The sequence below is a fragment of the Chelonia mydas genome, chromosome 15 (assembly GCF_015237465.2).
Source record: "Chelonia mydas isolate rCheMyd1 chromosome 15, rCheMyd1.pri.v2, whole genome shotgun sequence".
In the NCBI taxonomy this organism is placed as follows: domain Eukaryota; kingdom Metazoa; phylum Chordata; order Testudines; family Cheloniidae; genus Chelonia; species Chelonia mydas.
In genome coordinates this window covers 30,245,511-30,262,374 of record NC_057856.1, presented here as the reverse complement: position 1 = coordinate 30,262,374, position 16,864 = coordinate 30,245,511, and the positions used below count along the sequence as shown (strand labels likewise).

General features: G+C 43.2%; 1 protein-coding gene across 11 annotated transcripts in view; it reads right to left on the bottom strand.

Annotated features, from left to right (window-relative positions):
* Positions 1 to 16,864, bottom strand: part of KIAA1671 (KIAA1671 ortholog) — a 152,139-nt gene that overhangs the window by 25,764 nt on the left and 109,511 nt on the right. For 9 of the 11 annotated variants that reach the window (XM_037878429.2, XM_043529243.1, XM_037878430.2 and 6 more), the window contains one exon: positions 5,086 to 5,204. In XM_037878429.2, the coding sequence (XP_037734357.1) occupies positions 5,086 to 5,204 (119 nt within the window). Of the gene's footprint in view, positions 1 to 908; positions 2,736 to 5,085; positions 5,205 to 16,864 lie in introns of those variants that run through there. The other 2 variants (XM_043529244.1, XM_043529246.1) reach the window with 2 other exon arrangements.

Here is a 16,864-nt window from a genome sequence, read left to right as displayed (position 1 = left end):
ACTTTGATAACTCACCCACTTTGCTGCTGGGCACCTCAGTTATAACCATACTATGGTACTTAAATTCAAGATAAGCCAAGGTTGGGTACACCTTAATACAGCATAACACCACCACTTTGACTGGAACAGAGTGTTTGAAAGCATCAATTAATGGACACACTGCATTTACCACTGTAGAGTGTTTGGGATTTAAAGGGCTGTTATAAGCTATCACCACCTTATTCTGCAGAATGTTTATTTAGATATCATTAATTGGTATGGATAGATACCAGTATTTATATCAAAGAAGGCAAGTAAAACAGCTACTATGCAAATGCCTTGTGTTAGAGTAATTTGAATCGTCTTGTTAAATTAGGTCGACCATATTTCCCTATGCTGACTACGGGACACCTGGTAAAATTACTCATATTCAAGCAAGTCCAACGGCAACCAATCAGAACGATGCCGGACAAACATTCAAATTAATATCGAGTTGACTGAGCCCCCGTTAAAAAGAAATACTGCGTAGTTGGATTCTTTTAATTTACCTTCTTATCTTTAAGGCTGTAGGGTTCACATGGGTTCACATGGGGAGAGGTGACACACATTCCTGTACCCCTCTCTCACCTGGGCAGGGGGGAGGGGGTGAACGACTGACCCAACCCTCCCTGCCCAGCACTCTCTGCCCTCCGTGCCTGGCTGGGCCCCTGGGACGGACCCGCCTCTCCTGGTACCTGGCACTGTGTCTTCCCGAGGCAACACAGGGGGCACACAGGGTCACATGTACCCCTCCCCAGATTTCTGCCAGGGTTCACACCCCCCCCACACTCCTCTGTGGCTGGAAGCAGCTTGTCCCTTCAGGCTGCTGCAGGCCACTGACATAACCCAGCTGCCTCCTGCGCCCCAGCTGCAGCACGGACAGGAAGGGGTTAAGCCCTTAGGATGCACTGTGCACCAGACCCAGGGAACCTGACTGCAGGGGCTTCAGCAAACCCCACCACAGTGGCTGAGCAGGTGAGGGTGCCTAGAGGACGGAGCAGCCCTGAGCTCCCTGGAGGCAGGACCTAGGGCAGGGGGCTGGAGGGTGAAGAGGGAGCTAAGCTCATGCGCGGCGGGGCTGCTGTGGAGCCTGAGGGTCAGGACGCAAACAGGCTGGAAATTGCTCCCCCCCCCGCGCCATTCCAGAGTTTAGCTGAGGGGTGAAGAGGCTTTCCCGTGCCAGCGTCGTGCGGGGCTTTGGCACATGCAGGGCTCGGCTCCTCCTGGCCAGTGCCCCAGGCCAGAGGATCTTGGGCTTTCTCAGGGTGCTGGCCCAGCCAGAGGGGGAAGGAAGGAGCTGCCAGCCAGGCTGTTGGTGAGCTGAGCGCTCTGACCAGGGGCTTGCTCTCTGCACAGTGCTAGGAGTGGGACTCGGCCCGCTGGGGGGGGAAGGGGTGAAAGGGCAAAGCAGGGAGAGGACAGTAGGAAGGGGAGCACGTAAAGGGTCGAGGGGTGGGCAGCAGAGACGACACATAACTGGCTGCTGCCTGCCGCCTCCCTGCACTCACCAGCCACCGCAACTCGCAAAGCCCAGCCAGTGCCAGCCAGGAATGGGACTTGGGGGATGGGGTCCTGCTGGCTAAGAACCAGCACACAGCAGGGGCTGTGCTGATGGACCAGCAGGGCGAGTGGCCGGCCCTGCATGCTGCAGCTTTGCCCTGCCACCAGCCTTGCACACCCACCCCCATCATCGGCCACTGGACCCTCCCCACTCACCGCTGTTGAGCAGGCAGCTGGCGAGCAGGGATGCGGCCAGCAGCCAGTACTGATGCGGGGGAGACAGAAAATACGGGACAATTTGCCTGTTTTTAAGAAAAAGTCGGGACACCTGCAGGAGAGCTTAAATATGAGACTGTCCCTTTTAAAACAGGATGTCTGGTCACCCTATGTTAAATGGTCACTATCTAAATAAATGTGTTTTGCTAAAACCAATTGCAGGATAATACACCTGGAACCAAGAATGCAGGTTATACCTAAAAGATGAGAGTTTATTTTGCAAAGCAGTGACTCAGAGAAGGACTTAGGGTCATCACAGATCATTGCCGCAGCACAGTGCAATACCACGGCAAAAGGGTTAACGTGAACCTCGGAGGTATCAAAAGGACAATATCAAATGCATGTAGCAAAGTGATCTTGCCTCCGTACATAGCATTAGTAAGAACACTTCTAGAATACTGTGTCCCGTTCAAGAAGGATGTGGAAATGCTGGAGAGTTAAAAGGAGGACCACAGACAAAATCCAGGGACTGGAAAGCAATCCTTATGTGAGCTCAATTTATTCAGTTTATTGACGAGGTAACAACCGCTGTGTATAAGTACTTAAACATGGATAAGATATCTGGTAGTGGCAGGGCTTTTCAATCTTGCTGACAAGGCATAACAAGGTACAATGCTTGGAAGTTAAATTCAACCTCAAAATAAGATTGCAATTTCCTAACAGTGAGGGTAATTAAACATCAGTCCAACTGACCAGTGGACTCACTATCACTTGGAGTCTGTAAAGTGAAATCAGATGTCTTTCTAAAAAGCTGTTTTAATCCAGCATCTGGGAGATTTTCTACAGCTTTTGTGTGTGTGGGCTCAGACTGAGCAGTTGTGGCAGTTCCCTCTGGCCTTGGAACCTGTGAATCCCCCTGTTCATTCTCTTCTTTCATGGGCCGGGAGAGAACAGGAGTGCATACACTGCCCACAATATGCTCATACCACTTGAAGCTCTGCCTTAAGACAAAGATAATCAGATATCATGCATCAGGTCTTTAGCCCATTGCCTTCCAAGTCAGAAAGATTTCCCCCAGCTATCCTCCCAATGCACAATTAGCCATACGTATTTTAGGGTTTGGTTATTTCGTTTTCCTCTGAAGTATCAGAGATAGGTCACATATGGAGATGGGACACCAGATGGGGTAGTCCAGTGCTCTGAGGTAGGATACAGAATCCACTTTCTTAGATTCTTGCTCCCATGTTCAAGTTCAAACTAATCACCAAATTTCATAGTTTTATAGATTCCAAGGCCAGAAGGGACCACTGTGATAATCTAGTCTGACCTCCTGTATAACACAGGCCAGAGACCTCCCGCAAAATAATTTCTAGAGCAGATCTTTTAAAAAAAAAACATCCAATCTTCATTTTAAAATGGTCAGTGATGGAGAATCCACCACAATTCTTAGTAAATTGTACCAATGGTTAATTACTCTCACTGGTATAAAAATTTGCGCCTTATTTCCAGTCTGAATTTGTATAGGTGCAACTTCCAGCCATTGGATTGTGTTAAGTCTTTCTCTGCTAGATTAAAGAGCTCATTATTAAACATTTGTTCCCCTTACAGACACTTATAGACTATGATCAAGTCACTACTTAACCATCTCTTTGTTAAGCTAAATAGATTGAGCTCTTTGAATCTATCACTGTAAGACAGGTTTTCTAATTCTTTAATCATTCTTGTGGCTCTTCTCTGAACCCTGCCCAATTTATCAACGTCCATCTTGAATTGTGGACGCCAGAACTGGACACAATATTCCAGCAGCAGTCATACCAGATTCAAATATAGAAGTAAAATAACTTCTCTACTACTTGAGATTCCCCGGCTTATACATCCCAGATCGCATTCGTTCTTTCGGCCAGAGTCACGTTGGGAGTTCATTTCAACTGATTAGCTCCTGATCTTTTTAAGTATCACTGTCTCCTTGGGTAGAGTCCTCCATCACACAGTATGGCCTATCATATATACATTTACATTTAGCCATATTAAAACCAATATTGTTTGCTTGTGCCCAGTTTACCAAGTGATCCAGTTTGCTCTGAAGCAGTGATCTGTCCTCTTCAGTATTTATCACTCCCCCAGTTTGTGTATCATCTTTGCAGGTGGGAAGGAATTTGCTGCTGGTCAAACTGGAGGTGTTACATATCTCATTAATCAATTCCCTGCCACTGCAGGGCCCATGGGCATTGGGGCATCTCAACCTTTCCTGTCCTGTGTGTGTGGCACACAACAGTTTGGTCTCCTGAGGACCAAAATGTTTGTAACTGGGCTCAGTTATAGGCATATCTGGGCAAAGTTTAATGGCCTGTGACATACAGGAGGTCAGACTATATGATATAATGATTCCCCTTCTGGCATTAAACACTATGAAATCTATGGATATATTTCATGGTACACGAAATCTCCCCAAAATCTGTGACAGAAGCACGAGCACCACACAAGTAGGTCCTCACTCATCTAATTTGCAACACTGAAGTCTGGTTTTGGTCTGAAAAGCAAGTACATAAAAATGGCACTATATTGTTCAACAGACCCGCTCCCTACATGAATTCAATCATAACAGCCTCTACTAAATGAGGCCATATTTTTACTTTTTCCTTCTGCAGTCACCAAAGAGTGTAAACTAGATTCTATTCTGGCTCATACTCGAACAGAATTGTTAATTGAGTTCCAGTGGCGGGATCTTTACTATTCATTAATTATATAACTGGTGATCCTGCATGAGCCAGAAGGAACACAGCTCATATTTCTGACCCCAGCTGCAGCTTGCTGTGATAGTTTTTAAAAAGAGGTTTTCCCACTTATAAACCAAGCACATTTGATAGATACATTCAGACACAAACACGGAACTTCATAATGTTATTTTTACAGTGACTGTTCACATTTTAAGGAAAAAAAGTAATTGGATTCCTCAAAATCTCTCAGGAAATGTCTACACTGGAGCTACAAAGTGTAATTTCCAGCTCAAGTAGATATTCCCATGCTAGCTCAATCACTTCTAAAAGCAGAAGCATATCTGCAGTGGCATGAACAGCAGGATGGACCAGCCACCAAGTACGATCCCATGTGAGACCATGGGTAGGCACTCAGATGGTTAGTCTTTCCTACTGTGGCTATACTTTTATTTTTAGTGTGCCATCTCATCTTTAGTGTGCCAATCAGAGCTAGCACAGGTATGGCTACTTGAGGCATATCCTCAAACAATCTACTGCATTGCAAGCTAGAGAAAACATATCAAAAAGGAAAATACAACATGCAATACCCAGCCAAACCACTGGGGACAACACGGTCAGGCTTCCTCAGTCCTACCTGTCCCCACTGTGGCGCTGCTCACTCCAGGTACCATATTGACTGTCAGCCTCTTGCACAAGTGTGTCTGTATCCTTGGCCTCTGGGGGTTGTCTGGCAAAGCACTGCCTCAGTTGATCCTGCAACACAATATAATAGAAGTTTAACATGATTCCTTTAACAGTTTGGTTAAACAATTTACTGAGTTAATTTATGGCAATAGCTTTCAAATCCGTAAGTCTAAAGCTGAACAAGAGTAAACTTATGCACAGAAACACAGTTTAACTAGTAAAATGTCTTCAATCTATAAACACACAAAGGCTAGTAGGGTCTTTATAAAAGAGATGCTTTATTTTCATGGGCAAATCATTAGGGCCTGAAGCAGGAAATGATTATTTTTTTTCATTAACTTAAAGACAGATGGCTACAGTTAATCCCTCTTCTATTTAACAATAGTTACCAAGTAATTTTTGGAGGGCATCATGTAAACACACATAACTCTACTGAGGGAATAACAGAAATTGTGTAGTTTATCCTCACTTCTAGCTTCTTCTATAGGAGTATTTTGGCAGTATGGAAGTATTATGGAAGCTCCTCGAAATAAAATTATCTTGCCAGACAATTGCACCTGTTTGGCAAACATTCCTCTCTTGCTCACTACTTCCTCACTTTTGTTTACAATGCTGCAGAATCATTTGATGGAGCTCCATTTGATCCACCTCCTTGTTTGTGCAGTAGCATCATGATTGGGTCAGTAGGAATGTGCATAGCTTAGAAACTGATGTTTGTTAATTAACTGCTGCACAAAGTCAAAGAAGGAAGCAGAAAGCTTGCAGTGCAAGTCCCCAATAGAACCTATTGTTTTTACAGACTACATTTTTTGGAATATATTCTGAATCCATAGCCTTCGCTCCATATGATCATAACTATTTAAATAGGTTATATTTGGAGTCTAATTTACTTGCCAGTGTTCCTTTTAAACATTGGATTGCTATTTTATTAACGTTTAACTTTTTTGTTATAAACCCACAAGAACATTTAAAGCTAACAATCCTCTGAGGGAGAGAAAATGAACAGTACACAGCATCACACAGCAGTGAGTTTTCTTCAGCCTTTATACTCTAGTTCCATATGTCATTAAAAACAAACTGTCATTTTCTTTTGAAGTGTCATTTGTAACTGTGTGAAACATAGCAATAGAGTCTGATGTAAAATGACATTTCCAAGTGATCCTCAACAAGTCATTTCAACCACTTTTTCTTCTTCTCATTTCTGCACCAACTCACAGTGTCAGAAGTCATTACACACTGACATTTACATCTGCATTGTGACATTATGTCTAACCTCCAAGTGCACTGGAAGAGAATGTCACATGTGGTTAATTCTCAATTTGAAGCCATAAAAGTAGTGAGAATACCGTTTCTTAGTCATGTGTGTCATTTATTGTTCCTACAACACTTGATCACAGAAATTAGAAACAAGAGACTTAGAGACTCATCTTGTTTCTCCCTCCATCAGTGCAGAAAGTGCCCTAAAGCATAGATGAGTGTTTTGTCTTGTTAAAGTGAGGGAGGGGAGCAGGTGCCTTAGGAGGAAAGTGATATGGATGCTCCTTAGAGTGAGAAATTATTCAGCAGCATACTACCAAGTCAGTGAAAGGTGTCGAGTGACAGCTCTGGAGCCCCAAGCTCTATCTAGCCACAGAACTGTGAGCACAGCGAGCAGCAGGAACAGTTTCTTGCCATCGCTTCACTGAGATGACACCAGGCGATGTGGAGGGGCTATCTTAGGAGTAGAAGGATAATTCAGTCTCCGTGACCATTTAGTACTTGACCTCTCTCAAGGGACTGCCAAAGTTGCCAATCAGCACCTAACACTGAGTGTTCTGGGGGTGGCGGTGGCGTTGTGGACACTTCTCCGGTAGGAGCTGGATTAAGGCCACCTAACTCATTTCACACGGGCCAACCAAAAGCCAGATGATGGTTATGATTGTCAGTTACCAAAAGTCTGTGTAGGATTTGAACCAGCAAGTAGAAGTGAAAGGCTCTCCCTGCCACTATCAATACCCAGACAATTGAATTCTGTCACTTGGACAATTAGCTGCTGAACAAAAAACCAATAAGCATGCGGATTACTTTTTGAGCATGCTCAGCAAATACCAATATAAAAATAGTACAGTGCATTGACAAAGGCAGGGAAAACAGTTTTATAGGACAAAACTTTTACGAAGATGAATGGCACACTGGTTCACTTCTATAGGAGTTGTAGCGTAGTCAACTGTCCCCGCAGAAAATTTTAAAATGTACTATGTATAAGTAATTAGACAAGAGGGGAAAGGAGTTTTATAACTGTTTGCAGAACAGTCAAGAACACAGTTGCCATGAAGAGAAAAGCAGCAGTAGAAATGCAAACCCAACTGTGAGCCTTTGGATCACTCTCATTAAAAGAATAACGTCCACACGTCTCATGTTTGCATTACAGAAATCAATACAGAACTAGCCAATGGCCGTAATAAAAACTGTAAAAATCAACACATCCCAAGATGCACTTGCGTGTGAGCCATACACTCAGAGCCGTGCACAGAAATTGGTTTGTGCCCTTTTTGTGGCAGAAGATTCTCATGGACATCCTTGGAAGCTGTGCTATGTAATGAATGCAATATAACAACAGGCAGGGCTGGCGGCCCCACCCATTATTAAGGTTGCCTGAAAATTCCCTTTATATGGCTCTGTTTTCAGTTCCTTATAAGTTTGCCAAACTTTAACCCTTCAGGCTGCAGTTTTTCATGCTGTGTGTCTGTCTCAGGAATGTTGTGAAAACAAATTCATCAGTGTTTGGGGAAGCATTCAGATATTCTAGTGCTGAGCCTCATAGCAAAGCCCGTGAGGAAATGAATAATTCTGTGTTCTGAACAGGGTTTGAATAGCGCGCAGTAACTAAGACCTAGGGTCACACATTGAACAATCAGAATATTGACTAGCTGCTCATTAAGCAAGCACCGTCCATCCAGTGCACTGAATAAGGCAGGAAAAATAGTATGTGATCATGCAATTAAAGACTATCATAAAGCACAATGCATGCACACAAGAGGGCTGAATTATGGTTGCACGGGCAACCTTAACTCTGGCATTTCCTAACTCCTGAGAGCCTGACTTTGCAACCTTAATAATGTATTTTAACAGTTTGTGCTTGTAGTAAATAATAAATAATAATCTCTTATAAAACATTTTTCATCCATAGTTCTCAAAGCGCTTTATAAAAAAGTATAATTATCCCCATTTTTGGATGTGGAAAACTAAGGCACAGGGAGGTGAAGTAACTTGCCCAAGACTATATAAGCTATACAGTATAAACTGAATGTTATTCTGGATACTAAATGACACCAAAGGATTCTTTTAACATTTGATTGGCTTGCTGCAGGTACCCACCTTAAAGTTAGTTTTGTGAGGTACTCTGAATGGTGTTTTATGGAAAGCAGAAGGAGCGTAAAAAAAGTCTTACTGAAAATGAATGTAAGCACTTCTCTGAGTTCCTATAAACATTTGTATAAAACTACCAGATATCCTGGTTATTTTTCAGCTGAAGTCACAACACTGATTTAGCACATTTAAATATTTGCTTTGTTTTTACATTTCCTCAATTTGCTAGGACTATGTATTTGGTAATGCTGTAAAAAAAACAAAACAAAACAAAAAAAACCCCAAGGTAATAAAACAATATTTGGGATGGAAAAAGCAGACACATTCATAACTGAAGCTTCCTACTTCACTGCCTCCCATCTCTTTTTCTTGGATGGTAAAAACAAGCAAACACAAACAAACATTTTCTCCAAGGTGGAGGCGGGAATCAGAATCTTAACCTCAACTGTGCCTATCATTTGTTCAGTCATATGGCAGTCACAACTCCTCATTATTCAGCAAACTGTGCGTTTGATAAATACACTAGGCTAGATTCTCAGCTCCAGCTTTGTCCCTTTGCACCACCCGAGCGACATAATGGGGATATAATCTAGGCAGCTGAGAATTCCCCCAACAGATTTAAGGGTGGAACACTTCCCCAGTAGTAGTAGTTGCATAACACCAGATATTAGAAGGTGTTTGATAAAAAGCAAATCAGATTAAAGCATAGCTACAATGGAATGAACTCAAAGGGTAGTAATAGACATAACTGAATAACCTTGGCTTTCTGCATTGTATCTCTCACCTTTCATTTTCAAATAACTGTCTAGTGAAGCTAGCAGGTTGTATTACTAATAGATATAAGTGACAAATATGAAGGAATCAATCCTCTTTTGGGGGGAGGGGGAAGAGAAATGGGTCATATCTGATGTTGCTGATATCCTGAATTTGCAGCAGACAGATGTAAAATCACAGCTATAACATCCTACTCCAAAGTAAAGCACTCTGGTGCCTTCTGTTTCCCAGTGGCACTGAGTCATCCACTGAAGCCAGAAATTACGTATCATGTACAGACATGTTGGCTCCTTCTTGCACTCATTATCCCAAACGACCAACAAACAACCACATTTTCTATCTAGGGTAGTGTTCAGTTTCATGCCATTTGCTTCAGTATATAATCCTTGAGGAGGATACCTGTATGATTTTCTGCCTGTTAGGACTTGTCTATACTGGAAAATTTTACCAGCAAAAGTTCTGCTGGTATATTGCTGCCAACACAGCTACTTTGGCAGAGCGTGTCCACATTTGGCTGCCTTTGCTAGTGCTGTATGTCCTCACAGCACCAGGCTGTATCAACACAAGATGTGTTGCGCCAGTGTACACCAGAACCATCAGCTGTCTCACAACCTTGTGGGAAATTTCTGCAGTGTACTGCGGGATACAACCACTCTTGTGAGGGATTGTGAGAATTTGACCCCAGACTCTCTCAATTCTCTCTGCTCCATCCCATAGCCTACTCTTTCTGCACTAGTTTTACTCTCTCTGCCATCTGATCCCAAAAGACATGGATGCCACACAGATCAGTGGAGCTCTCTGGTCTATTTTGAGGACAAGGCATCTGACTCCTGCGTGTTTGCAGAGCCACAACTACCACCACGGTGGCCAGTCATGCACTGGGAATACAGAGGCTGGGGGATGATACAGACTGTGAATGAAACTGAGCAGCTTCTTCATGTGTTTACTGACTAGCTGTGCACAGCTGAGTGGTGATTCTGGGTCGACGAAAAAAAAGCAGCAAATGGCGGGACCAGATCATGATGCAAATCAGGGATCACCAGCGGTGACTGCAGAACATTCAGATGTGGAAAGGCACATTCCTGGAGTAGTGTGCCAAGCTCACCCCCGTTTTGCAGTGCAGACACAAACGGGAGCTGCTTGGACAACTGAGAGATGGGTGACAATCACTTTCTGGAGCCTTGTAACTCCAGATCGCTATCCTTCCATGGGCAAGCAGTTTGGTGTTAAAAATCTGCAGAGGGTCATCCAAGTGTGCAAGGGGAGGGTACATCTCAATACTTTTATTTTCATAGATCTGTAACTCTCAGTGCTTTAAGAATAAAGTTTCTGTGGCTAAAAAAATTCCTTTGTTAAGCCTGTGCTGTTTGCGGTCCTGCTACATTGTCTTTAAAGGGGTTAAAGCAGAAGCCTGGAGAGCTCTAGTGGCACGTGTATAAGTGACTGGTGGGGATGGGGAGTCTCAGACACCGATTTCAGCATTTCGTGTGGGTAAGCCCCATGTCCCAAAGAAGGGTGGGGTATGGAGTCAGGTCATAACACACAGAATGGAAGATATCAGTATGGGGGAAACAATGGACAAGCTAAGCAAAAGTGAGTTGCTGAGTGGGAAGCATACTATTTCATGCTCGACTTAGCTATCTTTCTCCTTCCACAGAATATACAAACTGCTAAAATGCAAAACGGGCAGGGAAATGGAGAGCAGCTGCACTAAACAGAGGACAGTAAGTTATTTGTTATTTGCTTGGCACTGACAGTGTGCTTAGTACTGTATAAGACAAATAAAAAAAACTCTCCCCCCTGGGAATTTAGATCAAAGAACCAGACAGAGATGAGACTAGACAAAATGGGACACCCAGAGGAATGTATCTTATTTATGTAGGTCTTATTTATTTAAAAAACCCAGCTGTTAACAATTCTAATCAAAAACCCGACGGCAGCTAGTTCAGAGCAGGTCAGCACTGTCCCCAGCTCTTAGTTCCAACCCGTTATTAAACTCTTGAGAGAACGATTCACCGGACATTAGGACAGGGCTTCCCATACTTTTCCCAGAATGTGAGCCTCACCTTACACTGCATTACGGACACTTCCCCTCCTCTCATGAGCCTGCTGATTGAGGTTGCTTAATTCCCCTGCTACAAAAAATTCCTACATACTTTGATCTATCTGCACACAATTTAGCAGCCAGAAATAAGAAGGGGAGAGCGAGCAGCATGTGACCAGCTGGCTCTCTAAAGACTACCAGCAAATGTTCCATGGCCTTCAGTTTAGGAATCTCCACTCCACAGCATTCAGATTTCTTCAGATAAATGCCACTGTCGTACTTCATCTTCTAATCTTCTGTTTCTTCACCCAAGCATTCACCTGCTGTCTGCTATTTTCTATTTTGTGGAGGGAGCATGGATTTGGTTCTATATTGGTCTGTTTTTCCTCTGCTGAGGAGAATCCCCCACCTACATATTACATAGGACTGTTTTCGCTCCACAAATATGAGGCTGCACAATAACCACTCTCTCTACTTCCATATTGAAGTTGGTTTCCCTACAGCTGCTGCCCTTGCACAGAACACCCCCAAATCACTCAGACATGTTAACAATCAGCTCTCTCGCCATAAAGCCGCAGCATCTACAAACTAGTGTCATACCACATTCTAATATCCCATAACTCCTACCAAACAAGGTTTCCATAATTTGTCAGACACTTTCCACCAAAGCCATCAATCTCTTCCTAGACTTCCACAGGCAAATAGTTTGCCTTTTCTTTATTCCTAGTCACAACAAACTCTCTGTCACTCCCATCTAACCTTAGGGGGGGGTGGGGGGGGGCGGTCATTGCTGAGCCAGCTTCAGAGCTTTACTTCAGCCAGCCACATCTGTTTACATTAATATCAACATCATCGCAAGAACAGCAGCAAGACCTGCATAGCCCAGGTCCTTAGGACTTCATGCTCACATGCATCAGTGTCTCAATTTCATAAACTGTGACCTGTGAAGTGGTCTGCGATAATGCTGAACAAAGTAATATGAAGATACAATCACTTTTACCTCGTGATAGGAGTTTGAAAAAGGTTGTACAGTTGCTCTAAATTTTCAACTATTTCAGTGCACCATTCCTAGATACCGAGTGAAATGTCTGTTTTTAGTCTCCAGTAAACACACACAGCTCAGCACACAGGTAGTACGAAACCGAACAACTTCCTGCTCCACTTTGTTCAAGTGTTTCCACAGCCTATCCAACAACATTATGATAGCAATTACTTTCCTTGCTGTATGCAGTAGATTAAGGTCATGAGTTGTTACACCTTCAGCCCACACTGTGGGTAAGTCTACAGTCATGAAGAATGTATTAATTTTTCAAATTTAGTAATATGGAATGTTCTTCTCCTGTCCTATGTCAGACACTTATACAGCAATTTCAAACAAGCCCAGGGTATTTCCTCTTAACCTGGCTAACCATGTGTTTCAGTTACTATAATATCATCTTTGTAGCTTCACGTTCTTGGGGGCTGAAATAAGACTTCTGGGTTCTGTTCTCTGCCACCACTCACTAGCTCTGTAACCTTGGGCAAGTCAATTCTCCTCCCTTTTCCTGCATTTGACCAGCTGTAAAATGATATCACCACCTTTATGGTAGTTCTTTCAAAAGGAGTTTACAAGTACAAAGTACTCTTCTTACTTTTCTCCCCACTTCTGCTAGCTCAGTTGTTTTTCTGCTCGGTGTTTGCTATATAAATCTAATCATGTTCTCATATTGCATGTTAAAATAAAACAAACACTTATGTAATCAGTGCACAGTGACTGTCGATCACCTTGCACCATTTTCTGCACAAGACTATGTAGAGTTCATGAGGATCGTTGCAGTTGTATTAAGAGCAAGCACAATGGAGCTATAACTACAGTATATGGCAATCTTACCAGCACACCATGTAGTTCCACGGATATTTACGTGATAGCCCAGTAGTAAAAATGTCATGGGATTCAGTAGGAGGAGATCTTTTGCATCACAATACTCTAAACAAACCTCCCTGACAGAAAAACAAAAATAATCTTTGATAATAAAGTTTCCACAGCAAATAGAGAGAAAGTGTTAGGGCTGGAGAAATGAACAAAACCATTCTATATATGCCATTTCTTTCACATGCCTATAATTTCTTTCTGGCAAACTTATTTGTGAATCAATACTCAGAACCCCTGAGGTACTCTAATATTTTCCTTTTTTAGCAAGCAGTTCTCAGTTAAAGAGACAAGTCTAGAAAGCATTGTATTTCTAGTGTGTGCATTAACTTACAAATATTAAGCATGTGTCAAATAAGCACTTTTTTGAACTACATGACTGAGTGATTTTTCATTTTACAGGACCCTAACCTTTTTCAAGAATATATAGTTGATATAAGTTGATTTCAAAATGCACCCACGTACAGCCAGAAAAGTATCACAGAAAATGGTCAGCTAAACACCGGTAAGTTGGAGCCTATTTGTGATGAAGCAGATAGTGTTGTTTTCCATTCAGTAAGGCTAAATGGTACGTTCTTTACTCCTGGGGGAAATCTGCGCCACTGAGCATGTGCAGAATTCACGTACCCCACATATTTCTTTGCTTCCCCACAGAAAAATGACTTTCTGACAGAGAAGCAAAGGAAAGCTGCAAGAACAATCACACACCACTCCCTAGTAGCACAGGTACATCGTTTCAGGAACCCGGAGCAGCTGACAGAAAGGTAAAGCACTGTGGGGCTGGGGACACTCCAGCCAGTGGCTCCTACCCTGAGCCAAGATCAGCTGCTAGTCCCGGCTGGGCCGGAGGCAGGAGAGTATGGGACTTCCCTCTTTCCCCGCAAGGAGTGGCTGGGGCTGTGTCAGACCCACTCCCAGAAACCTCCCTCAGCTATAGGAAGCTCAGTATCCTACCCTGATTCCTGCCCCCATCACTCCTCAGCTGCGGGTGGAGGGGTCACTGTACGGGGAGTTGCTCCTCCATCTCCCCCAGCCCCAAGCATCTGGACCTCCCATACCCAGACACTCCTGCCAAACCTCACCCCATACACCCAGAACCCCCCTAGCACTCCATACCCGAACCCTACCCCACAACCTCAACCTGCATCTGGAGCCCCCTGCACCCAGACCCCCTGCCTCCAGACTGCCCACTCCTGCACGAAGACCACCCCCCACTGAGCTCCCTGCACTCAAACCCCCACCCCCTGAACACCCCCGAGTCCCCACATCCAGACCCCCACACCACTGACCCCCAACTAGTTGCATCCAGACCCCCATCCCAACAAACCCCACTCCCCCAGCCTCTATATTCCCCCGCTGAGACCCCCACACCCAGACCCCTCCCACTGAGCCCCAACCACCTTCACCTGGAAGCCCTTGCATAGTCCTATTGCTCCTGCACCTGGAACCCCCCCCCCCCCCAACAAGCCTCTGTGCATCCAAATTCCCCCCACAAATAGATCCCCCCCCACTGAGCTGCCCGCACCCACACTGTCCCACACAGAATCCTCTCAACCCACACCTGGATCCCCGCCGCCCTCCCCCCACACTAAGCCCCTTCACACTTGGATCCTGCCTAGTTGAGGCTGCTTGCCCTACAACTGGTGCACCTGGCGCAGAAGGGCAGGGCCCCAGGGTGTTTCTCGGCCAGTCCCAGGCCTTGTGCTGTGTCAGGGTCAAGTGCAGCCTCACCACTGAGTCCATTTCCCGGGGCCGGGGGTGCTGAAAGGTGATCTCCCACATTTGTGCTGCCAGTGGCCTGCGCTCCCCACTGCTGTGCTGAGGCCTCTGCATTTACTTATTGACAAATAAAACTTGCAGGATTTTGCAGAATTTAAAATACTGTGCTCAGAATTTTTAATCTTTTTGGTGCAGAACACCCTCAGGAGTAATTCTCTATATACTTGGGTGAATTATATTGCATGTGTTTTTTCTTCCCTTACTGCTCTCATATTTCAAGCTTCTTCTAGGCTCCTGTGTGCCCTTAACAGAATGGCATACATTGAGAAGCTCAGGAAACAAAATGGGAAACTGCAAAGGAGAAAGGGAATAGCAAGTAAGTATACCTAATATTAACGAGGTACTTCTGAGAAAAGTTGTTGAAAGCAGAAGATATTTGTTCAGAACAGTTAAAGACAACTAAACATTTAAATGGCAACATATTATAAGGTCTGTCGACTAAATATGTTGCCCTGCTAAAGGTTCAGTAATTCTTACTAGGTTTCTAACTCGAACACTGACTGACAGACACATTCACCAGTTTGGCTTAAATTTTAACTGCTCTTTCATGTTCCTGCAGTTTTATAGACTTTCCCATGATAACATAGAAGATAATGCTTGGTTTTAACATAGATTACATGGAAAAAAATTGTAATGGTTTTGTTGAGTTTTTTTTTTTTTGTATAACATCCACTTAAGTTCTGAGAATTTGATGGTATAAATAAGTGAAATGGTAGTGGATTTCTAATACTGTATTCAAGCTATGTAATAGTAAAGGGTCCTACAGTAGCTAAATCCTGAAACATTTCTACACCTTTTCTATAGGAAAATGGTAAGAATTCAAATTGACTTTAACATCTCAGAATAAAGTTACACATTATACACAGGTTTAGGGCCAGATTGCGGAGCCCTTATTTGGTGAACGCTGACTCATGAGTCATCCCCATTGAAACCACGTGTGTCAATTACTGTTCAGTAAATTCCTGACAGAAAAGATTACAAATAAAGACATTTCCCTAAAAAAAAAGCAAACAGAGTTCATATATAGAGGAGGGTACACAGAATATTATAATGCTCTGAAAACTAACATGGATAAACAAAAACCAATAAACTTCAATTTTTGATGTTTGATAAAACTCAGTGTAATTATAATTCATTTTTATGAGTCTCTAGCACATGCAGATTCTAAGCAGGTCTGGAAGCACGAAGTACCAAAATACTGAGAGAAAGTAATTTACTAGATGACTATTTTACCATGCACACAATCTTTATCACTGTCATCCATCTCCCTTGAAAGATCCAACTTTGCCTCAGATTTGCCAAGGGAGACTGAGGTAGTTAGGCCTCCACTCAGAGTTGGACATTGGAGTCCTTAGGGACCTTTCAGAATCCCAACATTTGTTTCTGTTTGATTTTTCTGACTTCACCCAGTTTTGTTTACAGACAATAAATGACACATACAAGAAGACATTAAAAATTCAATATTTGCCAACAGTTATGAAAGATCTCTCCTTATTATAAATATAGGAGAAAATGCCATTATTCTCAGCTACCAGTGTGGAGTTAAGTTAAACACTATGTTCTCTCAACTTCCACTCTGTATAGCATCTGCTGACTTTAATAATAATCATTCTAATACTAGCCAGAAATCATATTAATTCTCTTAAAACTACAGATGCATACATTTCAATTAATTGCTCAGAGGCCCTCAGGCATGAATACTATATAAAATGAATAGACTATATACTTAATTATGTATTTTTCTTGACTAACACTTTTCTTGGAATTACTTATTATTGTGGACCAAGAATATGAGCTACAGAAAGAACCTCAGGTCACTCACTGAACATTTTAAAGAGACAGAGTAGAGAAAATAAATTGGTTACAAATTATTAA